Source organism: Pristiophorus japonicus, chromosome 4 (assembly GCF_044704955.1).
Source record: "Pristiophorus japonicus isolate sPriJap1 chromosome 4, sPriJap1.hap1, whole genome shotgun sequence".
Taxonomy (NCBI): domain Eukaryota; kingdom Metazoa; phylum Chordata; class Chondrichthyes; family Pristiophoridae; genus Pristiophorus; species Pristiophorus japonicus.
In genome coordinates, this window is record NC_091980.1 from 183,784,571 (window position 1) to 183,808,064 (window position 23,494).

Below are 23,494 nucleotides of genomic sequence, written 5' to 3' on the forward strand. Positions count from 1 at the left end.
TCAGGAGCAGATGGAATCCCCGCCGAGTCAGAGTAGCACTATTGGCGCAAATAGATGAACTCATTTCTCTTATTTGGAAGGAGGAGAGCATGCCAGGGCATTTCAGAAATGCCATAATCATGACCATCTTCAAGAAAGATGACAAGTCCGATTGCGGTAATTACAGAGGAATTTCCCTGCTGTCTGCCACAGGGAAAGTCATCGCAAGAATCCTCCTCAATCGCATTCTCCCTGTGGCTGAAGAGCTCCTCCCAGAGTCGCAATGTGATTTCGCCCACTACGGGGCACAATGGACATGATCTTCACCGCAGTCAAATCCAAGAGAAATGCAGGGAACAACACCAACCCCTGTACATAGCCTTCTTTGACCTCGCAAAGGCCTTCGACACTGTCAACCGTGAAGGATTATGGAGTGTCCTCCTGAAATTCGCTGCCCTCAAAGGTTTGTCACAATCCTTCGCTTGCTTCACGATGACATGCAAGCCATGATCCTGACCAACGGATCCACCACAGACCCAATTCACGTACGGACCGGGGTCAAGCAAGGCTGTGTCATCGCACCAACGCTCTTCTCGATCTTCCTTGCTGCAATGCTCCATCTCACCCTCAGTAACCTCCCCGCCGGAGTGGAGCTAATCTACAGAACAAACGGGAAACAGTTCAACGTCCGTCGCCTCCAGTCCTGATCCAAGGTCCCATCCTCTGTCTCACAAAACAAACGCTCTACTCGGAGCTCCAACATGGCAAGCGAGTACCAGGTGGGCAGAGGAAATGCTTCAAGGACACCCTCAAAGCCTCCTTGAAAAAGTGTAACATCCCCACCGACACCTGGGAATTCCTGGCCTAAGACCGCTCAAAGTGGAAGAGAAGCATCCGTGAAGGCGCCGAACACCTTGAGTCTCTTTGCCAGGAGCAAGCGGAAGCCAAGTGCAGCAGTGGAAGGACAGCATGACAACCCAAGCACTTCACCCACCCGTGCCTTCAACCACTGTCTGCCCCACCTGTGATTGAGACTGTGTGTCCTGCATTGGACTCATCAGTCACCTGAGAACTCACATTAGTGTGGAAGCAAGTCATCCTCGACTCCAAGGGACTGCATAAGAGAGAGGGTTGCCATGATCCAACACCACTTCTGGGATTTGCCATTGGAACTGATGTCAGCCATTCGATACATTTTCCCAAATAGGAGCAGCTTTATTCTAATGAGATGCAAATGATAGGAATATGTCAAGTAATATATTGCCCACCATAGCAACCCTGGGTGCCTGGAACGCCATGCATTCTTGGCATACAGCGTTGCTATGGCACGAGGAGGAGAGATTTCAATTTTAACAGTCACTAGGGTAGGTAATCGATTAGTTTGCCGCTTCAGAAGCTGCCAGTAGTGATTTCCCACCATCCCCAACGCAATCAGGAATCCTGCCAGGTGCCCACTGGACATATTCAAAAGAGTCTGATCCCAGGGAATCCTCTAGGATCAGGAGTGCAGATGTGGGGTGAGTGAAAATCTCGCTCCATCAAAGTTGAAATATCGTAAGGGCCTCAGACCATCACGGAAGCACCTTCAGCAAGGGAACTGCAATAGTTCAAGGCCCACCACATCATTCTCGAAGCAACTTGGGATGGGCAATAAATGCGCCTTGCCAGCATCACACACACCCCAAATATTATTTGCTATGAAGATAAAATTGGCTCCAATTCCCTCTTAATTCTGGTTCCGGAATGTAAAAGAATTCCTTTTATTCATGTGTCATTATTCAGTGATGTCCTAATTAAAGTAACCCTGTCTTCGAAATTAATTTCAGAGACTAGTAACTGTAATTTTATCAGAACAAAATATAGATGGCAGACAGTGAATACATGCCTGTAATTTAATTTAATTCCCCTAAAGACTTCCATAAACTATCCAGATCTGTTGCCTTATTATTCACTGTTAACTATATACTATTTATTTATTTCCATTACTGCAATTCATCAAATGCTGTGTAATAGTTTAAAAATGAAACAAAATGATTTCTTACCTTGAATTCATAGGATTCTTCAATGATGACCTCCAACTTTGAATGCTCACCCAAAATGGGTTTCCCCATTTCTGCAATCCGTTTCGCCTCCTCCTCTTCAATTGACAACTTCCGGCCAGATTCCTCTGCAAAAGAAACACTTTATTCATTAATTAAAGCTGTGGTGTGGAGTATTTCCTGTACATGTGACTTTTCCCATTTTTGCTAGGGCTTTTCAAAGACGGGAGAGAATCTGATACCAAGGGTGTTGTTGGGGTGCACCATTACTCTGAGAGACACAAGCTGATTGTCAATGGTTTCATTTAACTTTTGTATCGATCCAAGCTCGTCTCCAAGCAGTTAAATTGGTTACAATTTTTTTTAAAACCTTGCAGAATCTAATATATTTAAACTCCAATCCTGAGTGACTTTGGTCTGCCTTTGATTTCAATGATGTCTTCTTGGTGCCGACTGACAGAAATAAATAGAACTGAAACTAAATTAAAATTATGGCTAAGATGAAAGGTCACTTACTCATGATTAGCTTTTGTTTGTTTGTAATATGCTCAATGTAATTTCTCCCCCCTCAGGTATCCATGCCACCCTCTCAGTCAAGAGTGAAGAACAAACATTTCTTGGAATGGGATCATGTTGTTGCTAGGTTGATTGCTCAAGTAGTACGCTTGACATGGCAAAAGACATGTTGGACTATTTTCCTTCTTTTTCTCACACTCAGACACACAACTTATCACTCTCCAGCAAAAGCCTGATTGTATCAGTGACGACGAAGATTTAAACGTGGCACCAAAATTGGACACACCAAAATATTGTGCGTCAATATGATTTTGTAATAACAATAATAAATTAAAAGTTTGTATCAATCTTAAGTATCTGGGGATCTAAAGGGGCATCTGAATCCTGAAATTTGGATAGGTTCCATGCCTTTGGTAACTGGCTGAATCTTCATCCACGTAAGATCTTCATTACTTACGTGGATGAAGATTCAGCCAGTTCTAGCCACTAGGAAGGGTGTAGTCCAAGGTAATTCACCCTTCAATCTTCCCCTCTCACTCTCTGGGATTTTCCACTGGCATCTTACCCAGAAGACAGTGCCAAGGTCATGACCTTGTTGCTTGGGAATCATGTGCATGAACCTATGTTCTAGCGCTCCATGGTTCGGCTTGTTAATACAACAAAACACTGCACCACGACTCAACATCCAGCCTTTGTGCTAATTATATCACTGTTTGATAAGAAATTGAGGCAGTTAATTGGTGTTTTGGACATTGTAACTGTGACTCAGGCATGACAGTAGCTGACTAAATTTATTTTTCAGTATTTTTTACATGTTGCTGAATTTAGGGGTATAATTATTCAATGGTGGTTTTCACCATTTTATAATTTAAAGATCTGAACATGATTTTGTAAATAGGTGAAGGATAACCAAGTTATTAATTGAAGCCTAAAACACAGTGAGAACAATCTAATGTTCCAGCACACTGTCATGGAACCATGTGCTATGGGTTTACAGCTGTGAGTCCACACATGCTGAGGTCCTGGTTCCAATTGATCTGCTGGAGGAGGCCAGATAGAGAAATAGACGGAGTCATTCTATGAGGCTGTCATGCACCTTTAGTGTTCTGTTGGCTTCACCCTTCCCTATCTCTGTAACTTCCTCCAGCCCTACAACCTTCTGAGATCTCTGCGCTCCTCCAATTCTGTCCTCTTGAGCATCTATGATTTTCATTGCTCTACCATTGGTGGCCATGCCTTCAGCTGCCTAGACCCTAAGCTCTGGAATTCCCTCACTAAGGGCCCAAGTTTCCACATGATTTGCGCCTGATATTTAGGAGCAACTGGTGGAGAACGGACTATCTTAGAAATCGCAATTCTGCACATTTTTTTTTCTGCAGTTCTAGTCAGGTAGAACAGTTCTACTTTGGAACAGAATTTTTTCTTCAAAAAGGGGCGTGTCCGGCCACTGACGCCTGATTTCAAAGTTTCCACAGTGAAAACGTACTCCAAACTAACTTAGAATGGAGCAAGTGAAGATTTTTGTAGAACTGAAAAAACCTGTTCTACACATTAAAAAAATCAGGCACAGGTTACAAATTAGGCGTCCAGAACGAGGTGGGGGGGGGAGGGGGGGGGAAGGGAAGTCATTAAATTCTACAATCAATCCTTATTTATACTTCTACAAATATTATACAAATAAATCCAACCTGAATAAACATTTATAAGCAAAGAAAAGATTAAATAAACCATCTTCCTACCTGTGTGAAGGCACGGAGAATGCTGCAGTCAGCCTGAGGCACCCGTTCTTTCCCGCGGGGGGGGGGTGGGGAGGAGGCGCCCATTCTTCCCGCGGGGGGGGGTGTGGGGGAGAGGAGGCGCCCGTTCTTTCCCGCGGGGGGGGGGGGGGGGGAGGCGCCTGTTCTTCCCGCGGGGGGGGGAGGAGGCGCCCGTTCTTTCCCGCGGGGGGGGGAGGAGGCGCCCGTTCTTCCCGCGGGGGAGGGGGGAAGGAGACAGTGAGAAGGCTGCAAGTGCTGATGTGCTGATGGCAATGTGCTTTTATTAAAAAAATGTTCAAAAATTAAACAGCTACAAAGAACTACAAAAATGGCCGAGTGCCGATGTTTTTTTCACACTGAGCATGCGCGAATGCTCCAACGCGCACGCGCAACGTTGCCGGCAGGAAAAAAACTAATTTAAATAGTACCCGCCCCCTCCCACTTACAAAATCGGCGCGAGTGTAGGCTCCGCCCCCCTGGGCGCCGTGCCAGGCAGACAAGGAGCTGCAGAACGCTCCAGAATCGCGAGGTTTTTTTAGGCGCCGTTTTAGGCACGAAAAACGGGCGCCCAGCTCGGATGGGCGCCCGTTTTTTATCGTGTGGAAACTTGGGCCCTAAACTTCTCCACCTCTCGACCACGCTCTCCTCCTTTAAGATGCTCCTTGCATCCTACCTCTTTGACCAAGCTTTTGGTCACCTGTCCTAATGTCTCTTTATATGGCTCGGTGTCAAATCTTGTTTGATAATGCTCCTGTGAAGTGCCGTGTGACGTTTAGTATGTTAAAAGCACTATACAAGTACAAGTTGTTGTTGTTATAAAATAATGTGGGCAGAGGTTTTGCTCACTGCCAGAGCCAAGGAATGCTTTTTACATAGGGGAGGTCTCATGGATAATTGTTTATCAGTAATAGTGCAAATGCAGCCTGAATCCAGAGTCAGGGCTTGACCTCACATCTCAGCAAAGTGGAGGGAGTCTCCCTGGGAGGAAAGAGTATCAATCCACTTTATTTCAGGGTCAATTTGGGCCTTAACCTCTGAATTATACTCCACGTTTAGTGATAGTTCAAAGTCCAAACCCTCCCCAGCTACATTAAGTTTGTAGTATAAATGCACCCTCAGATGATCGTGAAGCCAGACCATTCGACTGATTTTGTCACAAGCACCAAATGTTGACATCTGAATGATTTTAAGATGCATCAGATGAAAGCTTGACCAGTGTATCAGATTGCATAAACCTTATGCGCATGTATATTTAAAAAAATTGTGTGAGTAAACAAAACTGTTACACAAAATAAAAATGACCAGTCATCTGAAAAATGTTGCGCTTTCAGAATTCTCTTGAGCGATGACTCGAGAAAGCAATACAGGTAACATTGCAGATCGTTTTCCAAGAGCTCAGTAAGAAACCAAAGAGTGCTGTCTTCATAACACTCAACTTTCTCAGCAACGGGCTTCTACAATCTGCTTAATCACTTTGCCTTGCACATAAGATTAGTATATCGAAGATAAATACTCAAGAGAGAAATGGGGATAAGGAGATTTAGGTTTAGCACTGCAGTGTTGGATTCCCATTTGCAAAGTCTGTCCTATCAACCCCATCCTTGCCTGTGATTTTCCCACAGTTTCCATTAATGGTCACATTTTGCTTGACACAGATTGTAATGTATGCACCTGTGAGTATGCTCACAGGTTTGTTGAGTTGGGAGTAGCTTAACCAGTCACGTGATGTTCACAAAACTCAATACCCCAGCCAGTTTGTGATATCTTCTGTACGACCTCACAAATACACAGGCTCTAAGATGGTTGATAACTTCAGGAACCTGTCAGGTGACCTGTTCCCTCTTTATTGTTGTAAACAGCAATACCACAGTAGTCCACAATACCACAGTAGTCCACTGGGTGGAGCTATATATATTATAATTACTTCTTCATTAAGGAGGGAGATGTGTAACAACAATCATCACACATAACTTGCATGGTTATACATAACAAAGAGTATGGACTTATTTTGCCATATTTACAAATCAAGCTTAACCACTTATTTTCTGTTTCAAAGAGGATACCTTCATTCTCGAACAGATGTTCCCAAATATAATGTCGATCTTAGACTCACTCGAGGCTGATCATGAGGAAAGTTTTCCTCCAAGGGATGCCCTTGATTTCCATTTGAACTCTTTTCAACTTCAGACTGTTTGTCTGCCTGACTCGGACTCAGACTTAAATTCTGACTTTCGCTTGGACTTGTTTCTAGTCCATCTGATGTAGGACTTGTAACAAGACTATCTGATGATTCAGAAATAATCAAATCATTCCAACTTTCAACTCCTTCCACAACTGTTGATAAATTATGATCAATGTGAACAAACCTAACCTGTCCATTATCAAACACCTTGACCAAATATGTGCGAGGACCACATATCGTCACTACTCTTCCTGGTAACCACTTTAATGATTTATGGTGATGGTTCTTCACTCTAACCTTATGATTTAATTTCACACTTCTCTCTCTTACTCTACCTCTGTCATGATTTTCTTTCTGTCTGAATTGTTTCTCTTCTACCGACTGTGCCAAGTTTGGCTTTAACAACGAGAATCTGGTTCGTGGTTGTCGTTTGAGTAACTACTCTGCTGTTGTTCTACCAGTCATTGTATAAGGGGTATTACACTACATAATTAGAAAATTAGCCAATTTGTGGTCCAATGACAACTGTCATTTCTTTGGATTTGGATCCAACATCTGTTTGATGAGGGCATGTTTTACAATTTGTACTGTGCGCTCTGCTGCACCATTTGAAGCAAGGTGGTATGGTGGAACCTTGGTATGTTTCACACCATTGTGAACTGTGCAAATTCTTCTTAACAAAACTGTGGTGCATTATCAGACACAATTTCTTCTGGGAGGCCATATGAAGAAAATAATCTTCGCAAAATGTTTAATGTTTTACTTGTTATTTTCCGCATTGGAAACAACTCTATCCATCAATCACAATGAACAATTGCTGTCCTTCTAGTGCAGCAAAATCGATATGTAACCTTTGCCACACCCTGGGAGGCCATTTCCTTGGCTGTAATGGCACTGATGGTGGTTTCTTGCTTTCCGATTGATTTGTAGTTCACTGACTAACGAAGTACTCTATATCTTTATCTAGACGAAGCCACTATAAGTAATAAACAAAACTCTTGGTCAAGCACATTCTCAGGTGCTGGTCATGAAGATCTCCTAATAATTTGGACCTGAATTTATTTGGTATAACCACTCTTGCACCCCACATGATACACCTTTGACATAATTGGGTCACGTTTGGTTGCTCTACCAATCTCTGCAGCTGTGACTGGCAGTTCATCAATGTATGAAAAATAGAACACTTCTTCCCTATCGGGTTTAACTTGTGATGGGGAAGGTAATCTAGACATAGCATCAGCATTACTGTGATCAGCTAATCGTCTGTATTCAATATCATATGTATATGCTGACAAAATCAAAGCCATCTTTGCATTCGGGCTGCAGCTAATGTTGGAACTGGGGATTTTGGATGGAGGATTGCTGTCAGGGGCTTATGGTGCGTAATGATGGCAACTTATGACCATATAAGTATTTGTGAAACTTCTTGACCCCCAAAATTAATGCCAAAGCTTCCTTTTCGATTTGTACATAATTACACTCACTGGCACTGAGAGTGCGTGAAGCAAAAGCAATTGGTCTCTCCTCCCCCTTACGTAAAACATGAGAGACCACTGCCCCAACTCCATATGGAGAGGCGTCACATGCTAGCTTGATCTCCTTCGATATGTCATAGTGAACTAACATGGTGCTCTCTACCAATTGAGGGCAGCTGGTTGTGAACTGGTAATGTGTAGTGTGATTGTTAAAACTTTTGCTAATAGACCAACTAGTTCTTAATAGCAATGTGTTGCTATGAATTCTTAAGCAAAGAACCCATGAAGCAAATACATTACACAGGTGGGATGTAAAGAACGATAGTGGAGCACTACATCTCTGGGGAGGGGCAGGAAGGGGGAAAAGATAAAGCACAAAGAACCACATTGCAGTTGCTAACTTCCTGTCACATTCTGGATACATTTGAAGGAGGAAATGCACTAGTGGGGAGTAGCAATGGCCATCTGAAAAAAGGGTAAAACATAGAAACATAGAAACATAACATTGAAAATAGGTGCAGGAGTAGGCCATTCGGCCCTTCTAGCCTACACCGCCATTCAATGAGTTCATGGCTGAACATGCAGTCAAGTACAATGCAAAACAATGCAGTAAAGTACAATGCAAAAAAGGGCAAGAGCTCAAAATAAGAGAACATATTTCATCATAAGCTACTCAAAATACAACAAACGATCCACAGCTTGATCTTTTCAATGGATCAAAGTTACATTTGGCACTGACCATCTTGTTAGTGGCTGACCATCACAGTGCACATATCATCAGTAGGTGAAACTGCTGAATTCCAGCTTTTCAAAGTTTCACTGGGAACTCCACATAGTATTCTTTGGTATCCAGTTACAAGTTTATGAATACATTATCATTTCAGCACTCCAACAATGTCAAAGAACCAGAAACAGAACTGACTCAGCACCTTCTGATCCATATTCAATCCTGTCCTGCACTCAAAATCACCCCTCACCCCTTCAAATCTTTTCCCAGCCACTCCCACTTAGGTGGTAATGTTGCTCTGGGAAAGTAGATGCGAGTAGTCAGGGGAGTACACCCACAAAGATCGAGAGCAATTTGTTACTAGTTGTTGAATGCAATCTTCTAGACCTGACCCCAACTATTGAATCCTTCTAACCCATCCAAGAACAATGGGTGGGTGGGGGGATTCATTTGGTTAGCCCCTGAAAATGGGCATGGGGATTGCGATGAGCGATTAACCCGTGCCCATTGAGTGAAATGCAGATAGCATGCCAACTTCGCAGCCATTGCTCCCCACACTGTCCATTGGCTGCACATATCAGCAGGGGGGCCAATATTGTGAGTGGCCAGCACTACTTAAAGCTAGCCTGCACTCTTAAAGATTGAGGTGGATTGTGGCTGGAGACAATGCTGTAACTGAATCTAAACTGGGAAAGAGAGAACAATGGTTGACCATGGGAGAGCGTGGATACCTCGGTTTTCCAACACTGCACTGGAGGTCTTGGTGGAAGAGGTGGCAAGGAGGAGAGGTGTTCTGTATTCCCAGGGGGACAGGAGGCCCTCCAGACACATGATGAGAAGGCAGTGGGAACAGATAGCCGCAGAGGTCAATGCCATGAGTGCAACCCCAAGAACCTGGATGCAGTATCGCAAGAAGTTTAATGACCTCTCACAAGTGGTAAAGGTCAGAGAACGCATCTTCAAATGCCATATCCTACCAACTGCACCAGTAGCCTCAGCCACTGATCAAATCACCACACTCCCATCACTCACCTACCACCAATCTCTATCAATCAGGACTCAACTCTAATTCATATGCTTACCTCACCTTCACACACTTAGCACTGTTACAAGCCTCAAACCCACATCTCACAGCTTGCATATACTGCCAGCTATTCAACCACATCTCCCAGATTGCACGATGCTCACTGACACACTTCCCTCTCCCTTGTAGGCGAAAGTGGTCACAACTGGAGGCAGCAGGAACTGACCGGAGGGGGACCCCCATGTTCTAACTCCCATGGAGGAGACGTGCTGGCTATTATTGGGAGGGGCATCATTGACGCTGTGGCTCCTTCTCACATCCCACTTCTCCCTCATCCCTAATTCTCTCCTGACTTACAAGCTGCAGATGGTGTAAGCATGCCCATCTTACTTTCGTCTCTCCCCTCACCACAACCCAACCCTTGTCCTTTTTTCATTTCAGATCCCCAAGAACTGCAACCTGCCCAGGCAGTGGTGGAAGAGCAGGAAGACAGTGAAGATGAAGACACACTGTCATTTGATTTCATCAGCGCAGACAGTGACACTGTGTAATTTAGAGGATAGTGGCGGGATCTGCACATGCTGAGACACCGGGTGTGATGTATGCAGTTGCATTGTGAGTGGCTTAGCCAGTCATGTGATGTTGACAAGATGCAATAAAACCCCAGTCAGTTGGGTGTAGGTCATCCATGTTGAGGCATGTGGTTGGGAGCCTAGTGGATGAACTGGTAATGTATAGTGTGATTGTTAAACCTTTGTTAATAAACCAACTAGTTCTTAATAGCAATGTGTTGCTATGAATTCTTAAGCAAAGAATCCATGAAGCAAGTGTGCTGCAGCCAGGGCAGGGGAAAGGACAGCACAGGGACAAGTTCATTGGAGGGCGAGGTCGCACATTAGTTCCACTGCAGAGGACTCAGATATTGGGCCAGGCTGTAGAAAAAGGCTGATGTGTATCGACAACGAAATGCTTGGTGCATTGGGATGCCTGCCAGAAAGCCTGCATTCAATATCGAGGAGCTTGGAGGAGTCCAGCACCAACCCGGCTCAGGGCTTTGACTGGAGCTTGGAGCCCATCCTTTCCAGCATGACCAACTCCATCAACACACTTGTGGAACCAACGTCTGATGGCTGATGTCTCAGCTGCCATTGCAGCACAAGCAGCTTCCACCTAACTTCTGAGTGCTACAGTGGAAGCTCAGACTGCTGCCATCATGTGTTCAAAGGGTCTCGCAGGGGGACACAGCAGTTCAGCAATCTGTTCTCCAACAGATTACGAGGATTACTGAGGCGCAGCCCCGGGGAAGTGGCAGTGGCTCCATGGAATATGAATCTGCTATCCTCTCTCAGGATGACAGCATTCGTGCTCCCACCCTGTCACTCCGCCAGTGCCCCTGCTGTTGCCTGGCGATTGCTTAGATTGCTGCTGCCAATGCCGAGATGGTGCCGTCTGAAGCCGGGCCTATTGGCCCAGAGCTGCTCGAGATCATCCTGCAAGGCCACCTGCGGTCTCCCCCACTGAAAGTCAGCAGCCTTCCACCAGCCATGTTGCAGCCACTGAGGTAGCACTTCATAGGAGAACTAGTTCAGGCAAAGGAAGAGTATGCGATATAGCATGATTTAATGCATAAATCTGGATTAGAATGTGTATTTTGTGTTTCATTGTGGGAAAGAGGACGATTATCAGTGTCAGAGGGTAGGTGAGGAGTGTTGGACTGTTGGCAAATGGGGAATTGGAATTGAGGTTACTGGTATTATTCTTCAATTAGTTATTCACGTACCGAACAGAAAGGTTGCAGCCTCTCTTCAGCTTCTTCCCTTTTCCCCAGCTTCCTCCTCCTTGTGCTCCTGCTTCTCAGCTTCTCGCCTGATAGGTGGTGCCAAGGGCTGTTCCCTCATAATGGCCAGGCTGTGCAGCATGTAGCATACCACCACAAATCTTGGGACCTGCTCATCTGAGTACTGCCGAGCTCCTCCAGGACGGTCACGGCAGCAGAATCATTGCTTCAGGACGCCAATGATCTGCAATATCAGATTTCTTGTGGCAGCATGGCTCTCACTGTATGCCTGCTGTGCACGTGTGCATGGATTGTGGACAGGAGCCAGGAGCCATGTCGTCAGCGGATAGCCCTCATCACCCAGTAGCTATCCTTTGATTTGTCGTGGTGGTTGAAATACAGCTGGCACAGAGGACTGCCACAGAATGAATGCATTGTGACTGGTGCCAGGATAACGGGCATTGACCTGCATGATGCACTGCCTGTGGTCACACACCAGCTGCAAGTCGAGGGAGTGGAATCCCTTTGGCTTCAGTTACATGGCAGAGTTGATATAGGGCACACGCAAAGCAATGTGCCTGCACCATGGGGAAGCCTGCTGTCCTTGCAAGCCCGTGTGCTTGCACCGCATGCTTCTCTCTGGCAAGAGGGAATGAGATCAAGCTGTCTCTGTTTTCAAAGAGAGCCTCAGTGATCTCCCTTATACAGCAGTGCACTGCAAACTGCGGGATGTTGCTAATATCTCCAGCAGCAGCCTACAAGGAGCCAGATGCATAAAAGTTCATAGCCACAGTCACCTTGGCAGCCACTGACAATGCAGTCCTTGCTCACCTCTGAAGTTGGAGTTGTGGCTACAGCAGTTGGCATATTTCAGTGATGACCTACTTAGTGAAGTTCAGGTGTCTCAAACATTGGTTATCGCTGAGGTTCAGGTAGTAGAATTGCTCCCTGAAGACACTGGGTGGATATGGCCGCTTGCTGAGAGCCCTTCTCCTCCCTCCTTCTCCTCCCTCTTTTAGCAACTTGTCCTGCTCTGCATGGCCTCTGCTCCTTCTCCTAGTCATATTCAATTCCAAGAGGAAGGCCTACTAGTGCACCCATGTCTGCAAGTAACTGTTATATGCAGAAACCTTGAGGTCAGCAGAAAAGTAATTCAGCACCGACCAGACCACTCCCTGTGGACTTTTGAAATTTTAAACAACTGTAGAAAGCACTCAAAACTCATAGAATTGCAGCAGCAGCCAGAAGAAATAAAGAAGCAACTAACCTGTAAGTAGTTGATGATCCCTTTTAATAGCGTTGGTGGTGGGGCTTACATACTGCTTAACGTTGTGTTCAGCTGGGTGAAGTTAAGAGGTGCATCGGCTGGAGCACAGAGTTCCACAATGGGAGCACTGGCATCTAATCAATGTTTCACACTGATTGATGTCATGATCTGCCTGCCCTGCATGCTGCCGGTAGACGTGAGGTGCACACGCGCACGCTAACCCCTTTACCAACATGGCGTCCGGCGCACTTCCCATCAGAAGTGTGTGTGTACGGGCCCAAAAAATGCCTCTACTGAGCCAATTTCTAACTCAAATCAAAACTCAGCAGAAGTAAATTTGATTTATTTTCTAGGTTGTTGAGTTATCACCATAGTCTGCAATTATAATGTTCTTTGCCTTCCTAACCAATTTTCCATTCGAACATTCAACGCAAACAAATTACTTCCACCTCCTCAAAACTCCACACTGGAGGCTAATAATATCAAAGATCTTAGGGAATAACTTTTCATTGATGATCATTCTGTATTTTATTTAATTTAAAATTTACAATGTCTTTTGGTCCAATAATTCCACAGGGCAGCTGTTATATAAAACACCCACATCCTTTCATATTCATGAGCAATAGAGAAACTATTAGAGATTGGTTAAGTTCATTACAATGGTACATTATTGCAATCCTTTATATAACACAAAAATTAAAACTTTATTAGCAATCCCAATGATGGATTGCGATGCATTCATATTTTCGTGTAATTGACTGCAAATTATTTCTTGATAAACTTGGTCTAACTTTGCCACAAATGTTAAGCCTTCAGTGAGAACTAAGAGCTGCTGCTGCCTCCAATGTAGCCTCTCAGACTGAATAAAACCATAATGTTTTAAATAGAGAATAACAGATACCTGGGAGGCAACCATTTAAAGTCATCAATCTTGATTGATATAAACTGCTCAAGTTTCAGATATTATCGGTCGCCTCATTGTGATATCTTCTTCATCATCATCACATCACCAAAGGCAATCCCTCAAATCGAGGAAGACTTGCTTCCACTCTAAAAATGAGTTCTGAAGTGACTGTAATGCAGGAATTACAATCTCTGTTACAGGTGGGACAGACCGTGGTTGAAGGAAGGGGTGGGTGGGGAGTCTGGTTTGCCACACGCTCCTTCTGCTGTCTGCGCTTGATTTCTGCATGCTCTCAGCGACGAGACTCGAGGTGCTCAACACCCTCCCAGATGCTCTTCCTCCACTTAGGGCGGTCTTGGGCCAGGGATTCCCAGGTGAGGGTGGGGATGTTGCATTTTATCAAGGAGGCTTTGAGGGTGTCCTTGAAATGTTCTCTCTGCCCACCTGGAACTCGCTTGCCGTGTAGGAGTTCCGAGATGATGTGGCCTGCCCAACAGAGCTGGTCAAGTGTTGTCAGTGCTTTGATGCTGGGGATGTTGGCCTGAGCGAGAACACTGTCATTGGTGCGTCTATCCTCCCAGTGAATTTGCAGGATTTTGTGGAGGCAGCTCTGGTGGTACTTCTCCAGCACTTTGAGGTGTCTACTGTATATGGTCCGCATCTCCGAGCCAAATAGGAGGGTGGGAATCACTACTGCCCTGTAGACAATAAGCTTGGTGCCAGATTTGAGGTCCTGGTCTTCAAACACTCTCTTCCTCAGGCAACCGAAGGCTGCACTGGCACACTGGAGGCGATGTTGGATCTTGTCATTGATGTCTGCCCCTGCTGATAGTAGGCTCCCAAGGTATGAAAAATGGTTCACGTTGTCCAAGGCTGCGCCGTGGATTTTGATGACCGAGGGGGGCAGTGCTGTGTGGTGGAGTCAAGTTGGTGGAGGACCTTTGTCTTACGGATGTTTAGTGTAAGGCCCATGCTTCATGATGCCTGCTCCACGAGATCCTGACCAACGGATCCACCACGGACCCAATCCACATCCGAACTGGGGTCAAGCAGGGCTGCGTCATCGCACCAACGCTCTTCTCAATCTTCCTTGCTGCAATGCTCTATCTCGCTCTCAACAAGCTCCCCGCTGGAGTGGAACTAAACTATAGAACCAATAAAAATCTGTTCAACTTTCGTCGTCTCCAGGCTAGATCCAAGGTCGTCCCATTCTCTGTCATCAAAATACAGAACGCGGACGACGCTTGCATCTGCGCACATTCAGAGGGCAAACTCCAAGCCACCTTCACCGAGGCGTACGAAAGCAAAAGATATCTTCTTACGACATCACTAAAGCACACACACACAAGATGGCTCCAAGTCAGAAAACCTGTCATCATGTGACTTTGTCACATGACCCTTTATTGTATTTACATCAGTAGTTGCATTACCACAGTAGTCCACCAGGTGGAGTGGTAGTCCACTAGGGGGAGCTCTATTACACTCATCAGATTGCTGCTCTCGTCAGTCCATTATTGGCCCAGAAATTCTTGCCTCCCGGGTCCGTACAATGCGCATGCGCTAAAAAAACGGCTTTTACGATCTGTCAAGCTGACAGATCCAATGCATCTCCACATCCAGGACACGCATGGGCAAGATTGCGGTATTTATCCTTACCTTGCCCAGTGGATACCCTGAAAACTCTGGCGCCTGATAAAAGTAGGCGCATAGCATGTAAAACACATTTTATTGTATAGAAACCTTCCCCACTATGGTAAGCTTATTTTAAACCATAATTTAAAAACTTTTTAAAAAATCGGAAAAATATAATTTTTTTTAATACATAAATAACTTTAATTTAAATTAATAAAAATATGTGGTGTATATTTTTCTATTTTTTATTAGAATGTTGTGTGTTTGGTGGGCGGTTCTCATTCACAATAATAGGAATACCAACTTACGGAGTTCCCATTATTATGAATGAGAATATACTTTACCTGGATTGGCTGCCTAGAGCCATGTGACTGCAACTCCAGCCCCACGCGCGTCCTGACATGCACGTGCTCTGACACGCAGTCAGTGGAAGCCTCAGGGCCAGGATCTCGCGTGGGCTCAGCAAGAACAGGTAGGTGCGCATCTTTTTTAACTCTATCCCTCAATCGCCCGCGGGAAGCAGCCGACCGGGATTTCTGGGCCAATATTATTGCTTGAATATTTCAATGCATAATCCTTTGCAAAGTTAGGGCTCTTTAAAGCTTACCACAGGTGGACAAACTGGGGGAAAAAAATCATACTGGACATTTGACATGACAGTTTCATTAACAACAGCAACAACAAAACCACAACGGTTAAGCATTAGATTGATGCTTGAAGCATGGGCACCAATGAAATGTCACATTGTACACAATCTTTGAACATTTGGAAAGGTTTGATATTGCTGAAGGTGCCACTGCAACCCTTATCTAGCGCCTGGCACATTTCACATTTCAATGCTAGTGGATTCAGGTCAATTCTAGTTTGTCCCCAGCTTTACTATAACACGAACTATCGACAAACAATAATCATACATCTGGTAGAATCCACTTCATGATGAATCACCAGGAATCGTTGCATCATTTGGGAGCCAGGTTATGTCAGAAATAGTTTTTATTTTCTAACTTTCAAAAACTTGGACCATTAATTCAATAACAGGAATATTGCTAGTTGGAAAGAGCTGGACTGGCTAACGCAATTAAGCTTAAAATATTCTGACCAATATGGGCATGGTGCCGGAGGATGGGAGGACTGCTAATGTAGTACCCTTGTTTAAGAAGGGAAAAAGGGATAGGCCGAGTAATTACAGGCCTGTCAGCCTAACGTTAGTGGTGGAAAAATTATAGAAAAAAAATCCTGAACGACAGTGTCATGTATTCAACCAGCATTGTAACCCATGTATAATCTGACCTAAGTTGTACACCGTGAGAACACTGATCACTAGGTGGGAGACACTCCTAACCTGGACTATAAAAGGGGAAGCTCCACCCACCTTCATCACTTGAGTGCTAAGGAATAAAGGACAGGTCACAGACTGACCTTCTCTCAAGCATGGGCCTCGTGTGCATTTATACTGTGTAGTAAGGACGTATCAATGGCGACAAGAAACTGGGATTTAAACCACGTGAGCATGGCCACTAGCAGAACAGACGAGAGGTACTGTGTTAAGGAATGGTTGGGACAGAGATTCAACATTGTTAAAGCAGCACACAGTTCTCCAGGCAGACAAGGGCAGTCAGGCATGCCCCAACATGTAGTCGAACCCAGAGGGGGAGTTCGACAGACAATGGCAAGCTGAACAGCGATTCACGCCATTGCAAGGGACAATGCGGCCAGTAATAGGGCCATCAAGACCTGTTAATGGTGCACTCAAGGACAATAACAGGGGCAGTCAGGGACGATCGACTGGCAAGCGACCTTTTGTTTCAAACCGCAACTCATGCTGGAGGCGTGGAGGCATACATTCAGCCGGAGTTTGCAGAGATGAGCAAAATACCTGCAGAAATTGCAGAAATGGACACTGGGGGAAATCGCTGGAAGCTGAAGTTCAGCGAGTTCACGTGGAGCACGTATACAGTTCATACACCAGGACGCCACCGATAATGATGAAAGTGCTCCTCAATGGCATCCCAGTATCAATGGAGTTAGACACGGGTGCCAGCCAGTCCCTGATGGGTATCAAACAGTTCGAAAAGTTGTGGGCATCCAAGGCCAGGAGGCCAAAATTATCGCCGATTGATGCACAGCTACGGACTTACACAAAGCAGATCATTCCGGTGCTAGGCAGCGCCACGGTAGTCGTGACCAACAAAGATTGGGAGAACAGGTTGCCACTCTGGATTGTCCCGGGGGACGGTCCCGCACTATTGGGGAGGAGTTGGCTTGCTGTCATGAACTGGAAATGGGGCGATGTCAATGCAATTTCCTCTGTGGAGCGAGTATCATGCTCACAGGTCCTGGACAAATTTGACTCACTATTTCAACCCGGCATTGACACTTTCATGGGGGCCAAGGTAGTGATTCACATAAACGCAGACGCCAGACCGTACACCACAAGGCCAGAGTGGTGCCGTACGTGATGCGGGAAAAGATAGAAGGCGAATTGGGCCACCTGTTGAGGGAAGGCATCATCTCGCCAGTCGAATTCAGTGACTGGGCGAGCCCGATTGTGCCGGTGCTCAAGGCGGATGGGTCGGTCAGAATATGTGGCGATTACAAGGCCACCATCAATCGGGTGTCACTCCAAGACCAGTACCCGCTACCGAGAGTGGAGGACCTCTTTGCGATGCTATCCGGTGGCAAACCTTTTTCAAAATTGGACCTGACCTCAGCTTACATGACCCAGGAGCTGGCGAGTGAGTCGAAGAAGCTGACCACCATCACGACACACAAGGGGTTGTTTGAGTACAACAGATGTCCGTTCGGGATTCGCTCGGCCGCCGCGATCTTCCAACAAAATACAGAAAGCCTCCTCAAGTCGATTCGAGGGACAGTGGTTTTTCAGGACGACATCCTCATTACGGGTTACGATACTGAAGAACACCTCCACAACCTGGAGGAGGTGCTACGCAGACTGGACCGGGTAGGTCTGCAACTGAAAAAGGCGAAGTGCGTCTTCCTAGCTCCAGAGGTAGAATTCCTGGGGATGAGGGTAGCAGCAGACGGGATCAGCCCTACTGCATCCAAGACGGAAGCGATCCAGAGAGCACCCAGACCCTGTAACATGACGGAGCTGCGTTCGTTCCTGGGGCTCCTGAACTATTTTGGTAACTTTCTTCCCAAATTGAGCACGCTGCTAGAGCCGCTACACGTGCTCCTACGCAAAGGTCACGAATGGGTCTGGGGGGACAGCCAGGAAAGGGCTTTTAATAGAGCACGCAATTTGTTATGTTCCAACAATCTGTTAACGCTATATGACCCATGTAAGAAACTCGTGTTAACGTGCGATGCGTCGTCCTATGGTGTCGGGTGTGTGTTGCAGCATGTCAATGCCAAGGGTCAGTTTAAGCCGGTAGCTTATGCCTCCAGGAGTCTGTCCCAGGCAAAAAGGGGCTACGGGATGGTAGAAAAGGAGGCGCTCGCATGTGTATATGCGGTAAAGAAAATGCACCAGTACCTGTTTGGCAGGAAATTTGAGCTGGAGACAGATCACAAACCCCTAACATCCCTTTTGGCTGACAACAAGGTCATAAATGCAAACGCATTGGCCCGCATACAGAGGTGGGCACTCATGTTAGCTGCCTATGACTACACAATTCGGCACAGACCGGGCACCGAAAATTGCGCCGATGCACTCAGCAGGCTCCCACTAGCCACCACTGAGGGGGCTACCGAGCATGCTGCTGAGATGGTCATGGCTGTTGAAGCTTTCGGAAGCGAAGGCTCACCCGTGACAGCCCGTCAGATTAAAGTCTGGACAAATAGAGACCCGCTATTGTCTCTAGTCAAGAAATGTGTCCTGAATGGGGACTGGGTAGCCACGTACAGGGCATGCCCTGAGAAATTTAAACCATTTCACAGGCGCAAGGATGAACTCTTGATTCAGGCCGATTGCCTACTGTGGGGAAACCGCGTAGTCATGCCCCAGATGGGCAGAGAGGTGTTCATCAGAGAACTCCACAATGGGCACCCGGGCATTGTCACGATGAAGGCAATTGCCAGGTCACACGTTTGGTGGCCAGCGATAGACGCAGATCTGGAACTTTGTGTTTGCAACACGTGTGCCCAGCTGGGCCATGCGCCCAGGGAAGCCCCCCTTAGCCCTTGGCCATGGCCCGCCAAGCCTTGGTCATGCATCCATGTGGCCTACGTAGGTCCTTTCATGGGGAAAATGTTTTTGGATGTAGTAGACGCCTACTCCAAATGGATCGAGTGTGACATTTTAAATTCAAGCACATCCTCTGCCACGGTAGAAAGTCTACGGGCAATGTTCGCCGCCCACGGTCTACCGGACATCTTGGTCAGCAACAATGGCCCGTGCTTCACAAGCACTGAATTCCAGGACTTCATGGCAGGCAATAGAATTAACCATGTTAGAACGGCACCGTTCAAGCCGGCCTCAAACGGCCAGGCAGAACGAGCAGTGCAGATAATCAAACAGGGGATGCTCAGATTCCAAGGGGGTTCCCTACAAACCCGCTTATCACGCCTCCTGTTGGCCTATAGATCCCGACCACACTCGCTCACAGGGGTTCCACCCGCAGAACTACTAATGAAAAGGACGCTCAAAACCCGATTATCCCTTATACACCCCACCATGAAAGAAATTGTCGAGAGCAGGCGCCAGTCACAATATCACTACCATGACAGGAATGCGAGGGCGCGATGTATTGATGTAAATGATCCTGTTTTTGTCCTCAACTACGCTGCAGGGCCCAAATGGTTCGCAGGCACTGTGGTTGCCAAAGAGGGAAATAGGATTCTGGCAGTTAAACTTACCAATGGACAAATCTGCCGCAAACATGTGGATCAAACAAAAAGGAGGTTCAGCAACCCCATAGAAGAAGCAGAGGAAGAACACGATATAGAGTTCACTCCACCACAGGTGACCGAACACCGGAACCAAAGGGAGGAGAGCCCAGTCACTGTGGGCAGTCCGGACAGGCCTGAGGCACTGCAAACAGCAGACACTGTGAGAACAATGACCACTAGGTGGGAGACACTTCTAACCTGGACCTTCAGGTATAAAAGGGGAAGCTCCACCCACCTTCATCACTTGAGTGCTAAGGAATAAAGGACAGGTCACAGACTGACCTTCTCTCAAGCATGGGCCTTGTGTGCATTTATACTGTGTAGTAAGGACGTATCAGACAGGATAAATCTGCATTTGGATAGGCAAGGATTAATTAGGGACAGTCAGCATGGATTTGTTAAGGGAAGATCGTGTTTGACTAACCTGATTGAATTTTTTGAGGAGGTAACTGTTGTGTATGGAGACAGAGTCAGACTGAACACTGAGCTCAAAGTAAAGTGTGACCGTAGTCTTTTATTGCAGATCTCCAGAGTGCCTCTCCAACCTGTGAAGCCTTCTTAAACACCCGTGCTCCCAAGGGATTATGGGATCCCTTGGGACTCCAGGGGATGAGCCCTCTGGTGGCTGTACAGAATAAATACAAGTTTACATATTTAACCCCCAAAGTCAATTGTGTAACTATTTACAATGTGAGTCGATCAGGGGCCTTTCTTGCCCTGGCTGATTGTCTCGGTGTGAAAGCTGGTGTTGTTGAATAATTTGTTGGGCCCTCGCTGGGCTGCTGTGCAGCTGGCCTTGCTGGGCTGCCTGGTTGGTGTTGGGCCCTGCTGGGCTGCTGTGGATGATGGGTTCTGCTTCGTGGTCAACCATGGTGCCAGTTGCCATTGGTGTGTAAGTTGGGGGATCAAAAAAGGTAGGGTCCAAGGTGGGTTGCTCAGGATATTCCGTGAATCTGAGTTTGATTTGATACAAGTGTTTCCGCTGAATGAGTCCATTTGAAAGTTTGACCCGAAACACCCTGCTCCCCTCTTTAGCCACGACAGTGCCGGGAAGCCACTTGGGACCTTGTCCATAATTTAATACAAATACAGGATCATTAATTTCAATCTCGCATGACACATTTATCCTATAATGGCATGCACTTTGTTGAAGCCGCCTGCTCTCTACCTGTTCATGTAGATCAGGGTGAGCTAATGAGAGCCTTGTCTTAAGTGCTCTTTTCATAAGCAGTTCAGCAGATGGGATCCCAGTGAGTGAGTGGGGTCTCGTGCAGTGGCTAAGCAGGACGCGGGATAGGCGAGTCTGCAGTGAGCCTTCAGTTACCCTCTTCAAGCCTTGCTTTATGGTTTGCACTGCTCTCTCTGCCTGACCATTGGACGCTGGTTTAAACAGGGCAGATGTGACATGCTTCATCCCGTTACGGGTCATGAATTCTTTGAACTCAGCACAGGTAAAACATGGCCCGTTGTCGCTCACCAGGACATCGGGTAAGCCATGTGTGGCAAACATGGCCCGCAGGCTTTCAGTAGTGGCAGCGGACAAGCTGGCCGACATTATCTCACTTGGAGTACGCGTCTACAACCACAAGGAATATTTTACCCAAGAACGGGCCTGCATAGTCGATGTGTACCCTAGACCACAGTTTGGAGGGCCAAGACCATAAACTTAGCGGCGCCTCCCTGGGTACATTGCTTAACTGCGAGCATGTATTACATCTGTGAACGCAGGACTCTAAGTCCGCATCGATACCGGGCCACCACACGTGGGATCTGGCTATCGCTTTCATCATTATGATACCTGGGTGAGTACTGTGGAGGTCATTGATGAAGGTGTCTCTGTCCTTCTTGGGGACCACTACTCGATTGCCCCACAGAAGGCAGTCTGCCTGTATAGACATTTCATCTTTGCACTGCTGGAATGGCCTTATCTCTTCCTGCATTTCCACTGGGACACTGGACCAGCTCCCGTGAAGCACACAGCTTTTGACTCGAGGCTTGTCCAGGTTTTGATCTGCTGGGCAGTGACGGGTGATTGCTCACTCTCAAATGCTTCTATAACCATGGCTCAATCTGCGGGCTGTGCCTTTTCCACCACCGTGGTGGGCAATGGCAGCCTACTGAGAGCATCGGTGCAGTTTTCTATGCCTGGCCTGTGGCGGATGGCGTAGTTGTATGCGGACAACATGAGCACCCATCTCTGGATGTGGGCTGATGCGTTGGTATTTATCCCTTTACTGTCGGAGAACAGGGATATGAGTGGCTTATGGTCAGTTCCAATTCGAATTTTAGCCCAAAGAGGTATTGATGCATTTTCTTTACCACATAGACACACGCTAACACTTCTTTCTCAATCATGCTGTAGGCTCTCTCAGCCTTAGACAGACTCCTGGATGCATAAGCAACCGGTTGCAGTTTCCCGAAATCATTAGCTTGTTGCACTACACACCCGACGCCATATGACGATGCATCACATGCTAGTACCAAACGCTTACATGGATCATACAACACAAGCAATTTGTTTGAGCATAACAATTTTCTCGCTTTTACAAAGGCATTTTCTTGACTTTTGTCCCAAACCCATTCACCCCCTTTTCGTAGTAAGACATGTAGTGGTTCGAGCAGGATGCTGAGACCTGGTAAGAAGTTACCAAAGTAGTTCAGGAGTCCCAGAAATGACCGCAGCTCCATCACGTTCTGTGGCCTCAGTGCATTCTCGCTTGCCTCCGTCTTCGCGTTGGTGGGCCTGGTGCCGTGCGCCACAATCCTCCTTCCCAGGAACTCCACTTCAGGCATTTTAACTTCGAGCATTTTAACCTGAGCCCCACGCCGTTGAGCCGACTAAGAACCTCCTCCAGGCTCTGCAGATGCTCGACTGTGTTCCGACCTGTGACCAAGATGTCGTCCTGGAAGACCGACTTCAGTAAGCTTTCCATGTTTCTCTGGAATATCGCCGCCGCCGATCGGATTCCAAACAGGCATCTGTTATAAGCAAAATGACCTTTGTGTGTGTTAATGCAGGTGAGGGCCTTCGATGATTCCTTCAGTTCCTGCGTCATGTAGGCTGACGTCAGATCCAGCTTCGTGAACGTCTTTCCTCCCGCCAGCGTTGCAAAGAGTCATCGGCCTTTGGCAGTGAGTATTGGTCCTGCAGGGAGAAACGATTGATAGTTACTTTGTAATCGCCACAGATTCTGATGGTGCCATCTCCCTTGAGGACTGGGACGATAGGACTGGCCCACTCGTTGAACTCGATCGGGGAAATGATGCCCTCTCTTTGCAGCCGGTCTAGCTCGAATTCTACCCTTTCTCTCATCATGTACAGTACTGCTCTTGCCTTGTGATGGATGGGTCGCGGCCCCGGAAT

General features: G+C 46.6%; 1 protein-coding gene across 5 annotated transcripts in view; it reads right to left on the bottom strand.

Annotated features, from left to right (window-relative positions):
• The window catches only part of slc8a3 (solute carrier family 8 member 3), an 810,619-nt gene that overhangs the window by 133,680 nt on the left and 653,445 nt on the right, over positions 1–23,494 (bottom strand). For all 5 annotated transcript variants that reach the window (XM_070878886.1, XM_070878885.1, XM_070878889.1 and 2 more), the window contains one exon: positions 2,022–2,146. In XM_070878886.1, the coding sequence (XP_070734987.1) occupies positions 2,022–2,146 (125 nt within the window). The remainder of the gene's footprint in view (positions 1–2,021; positions 2,147–23,494) is intronic.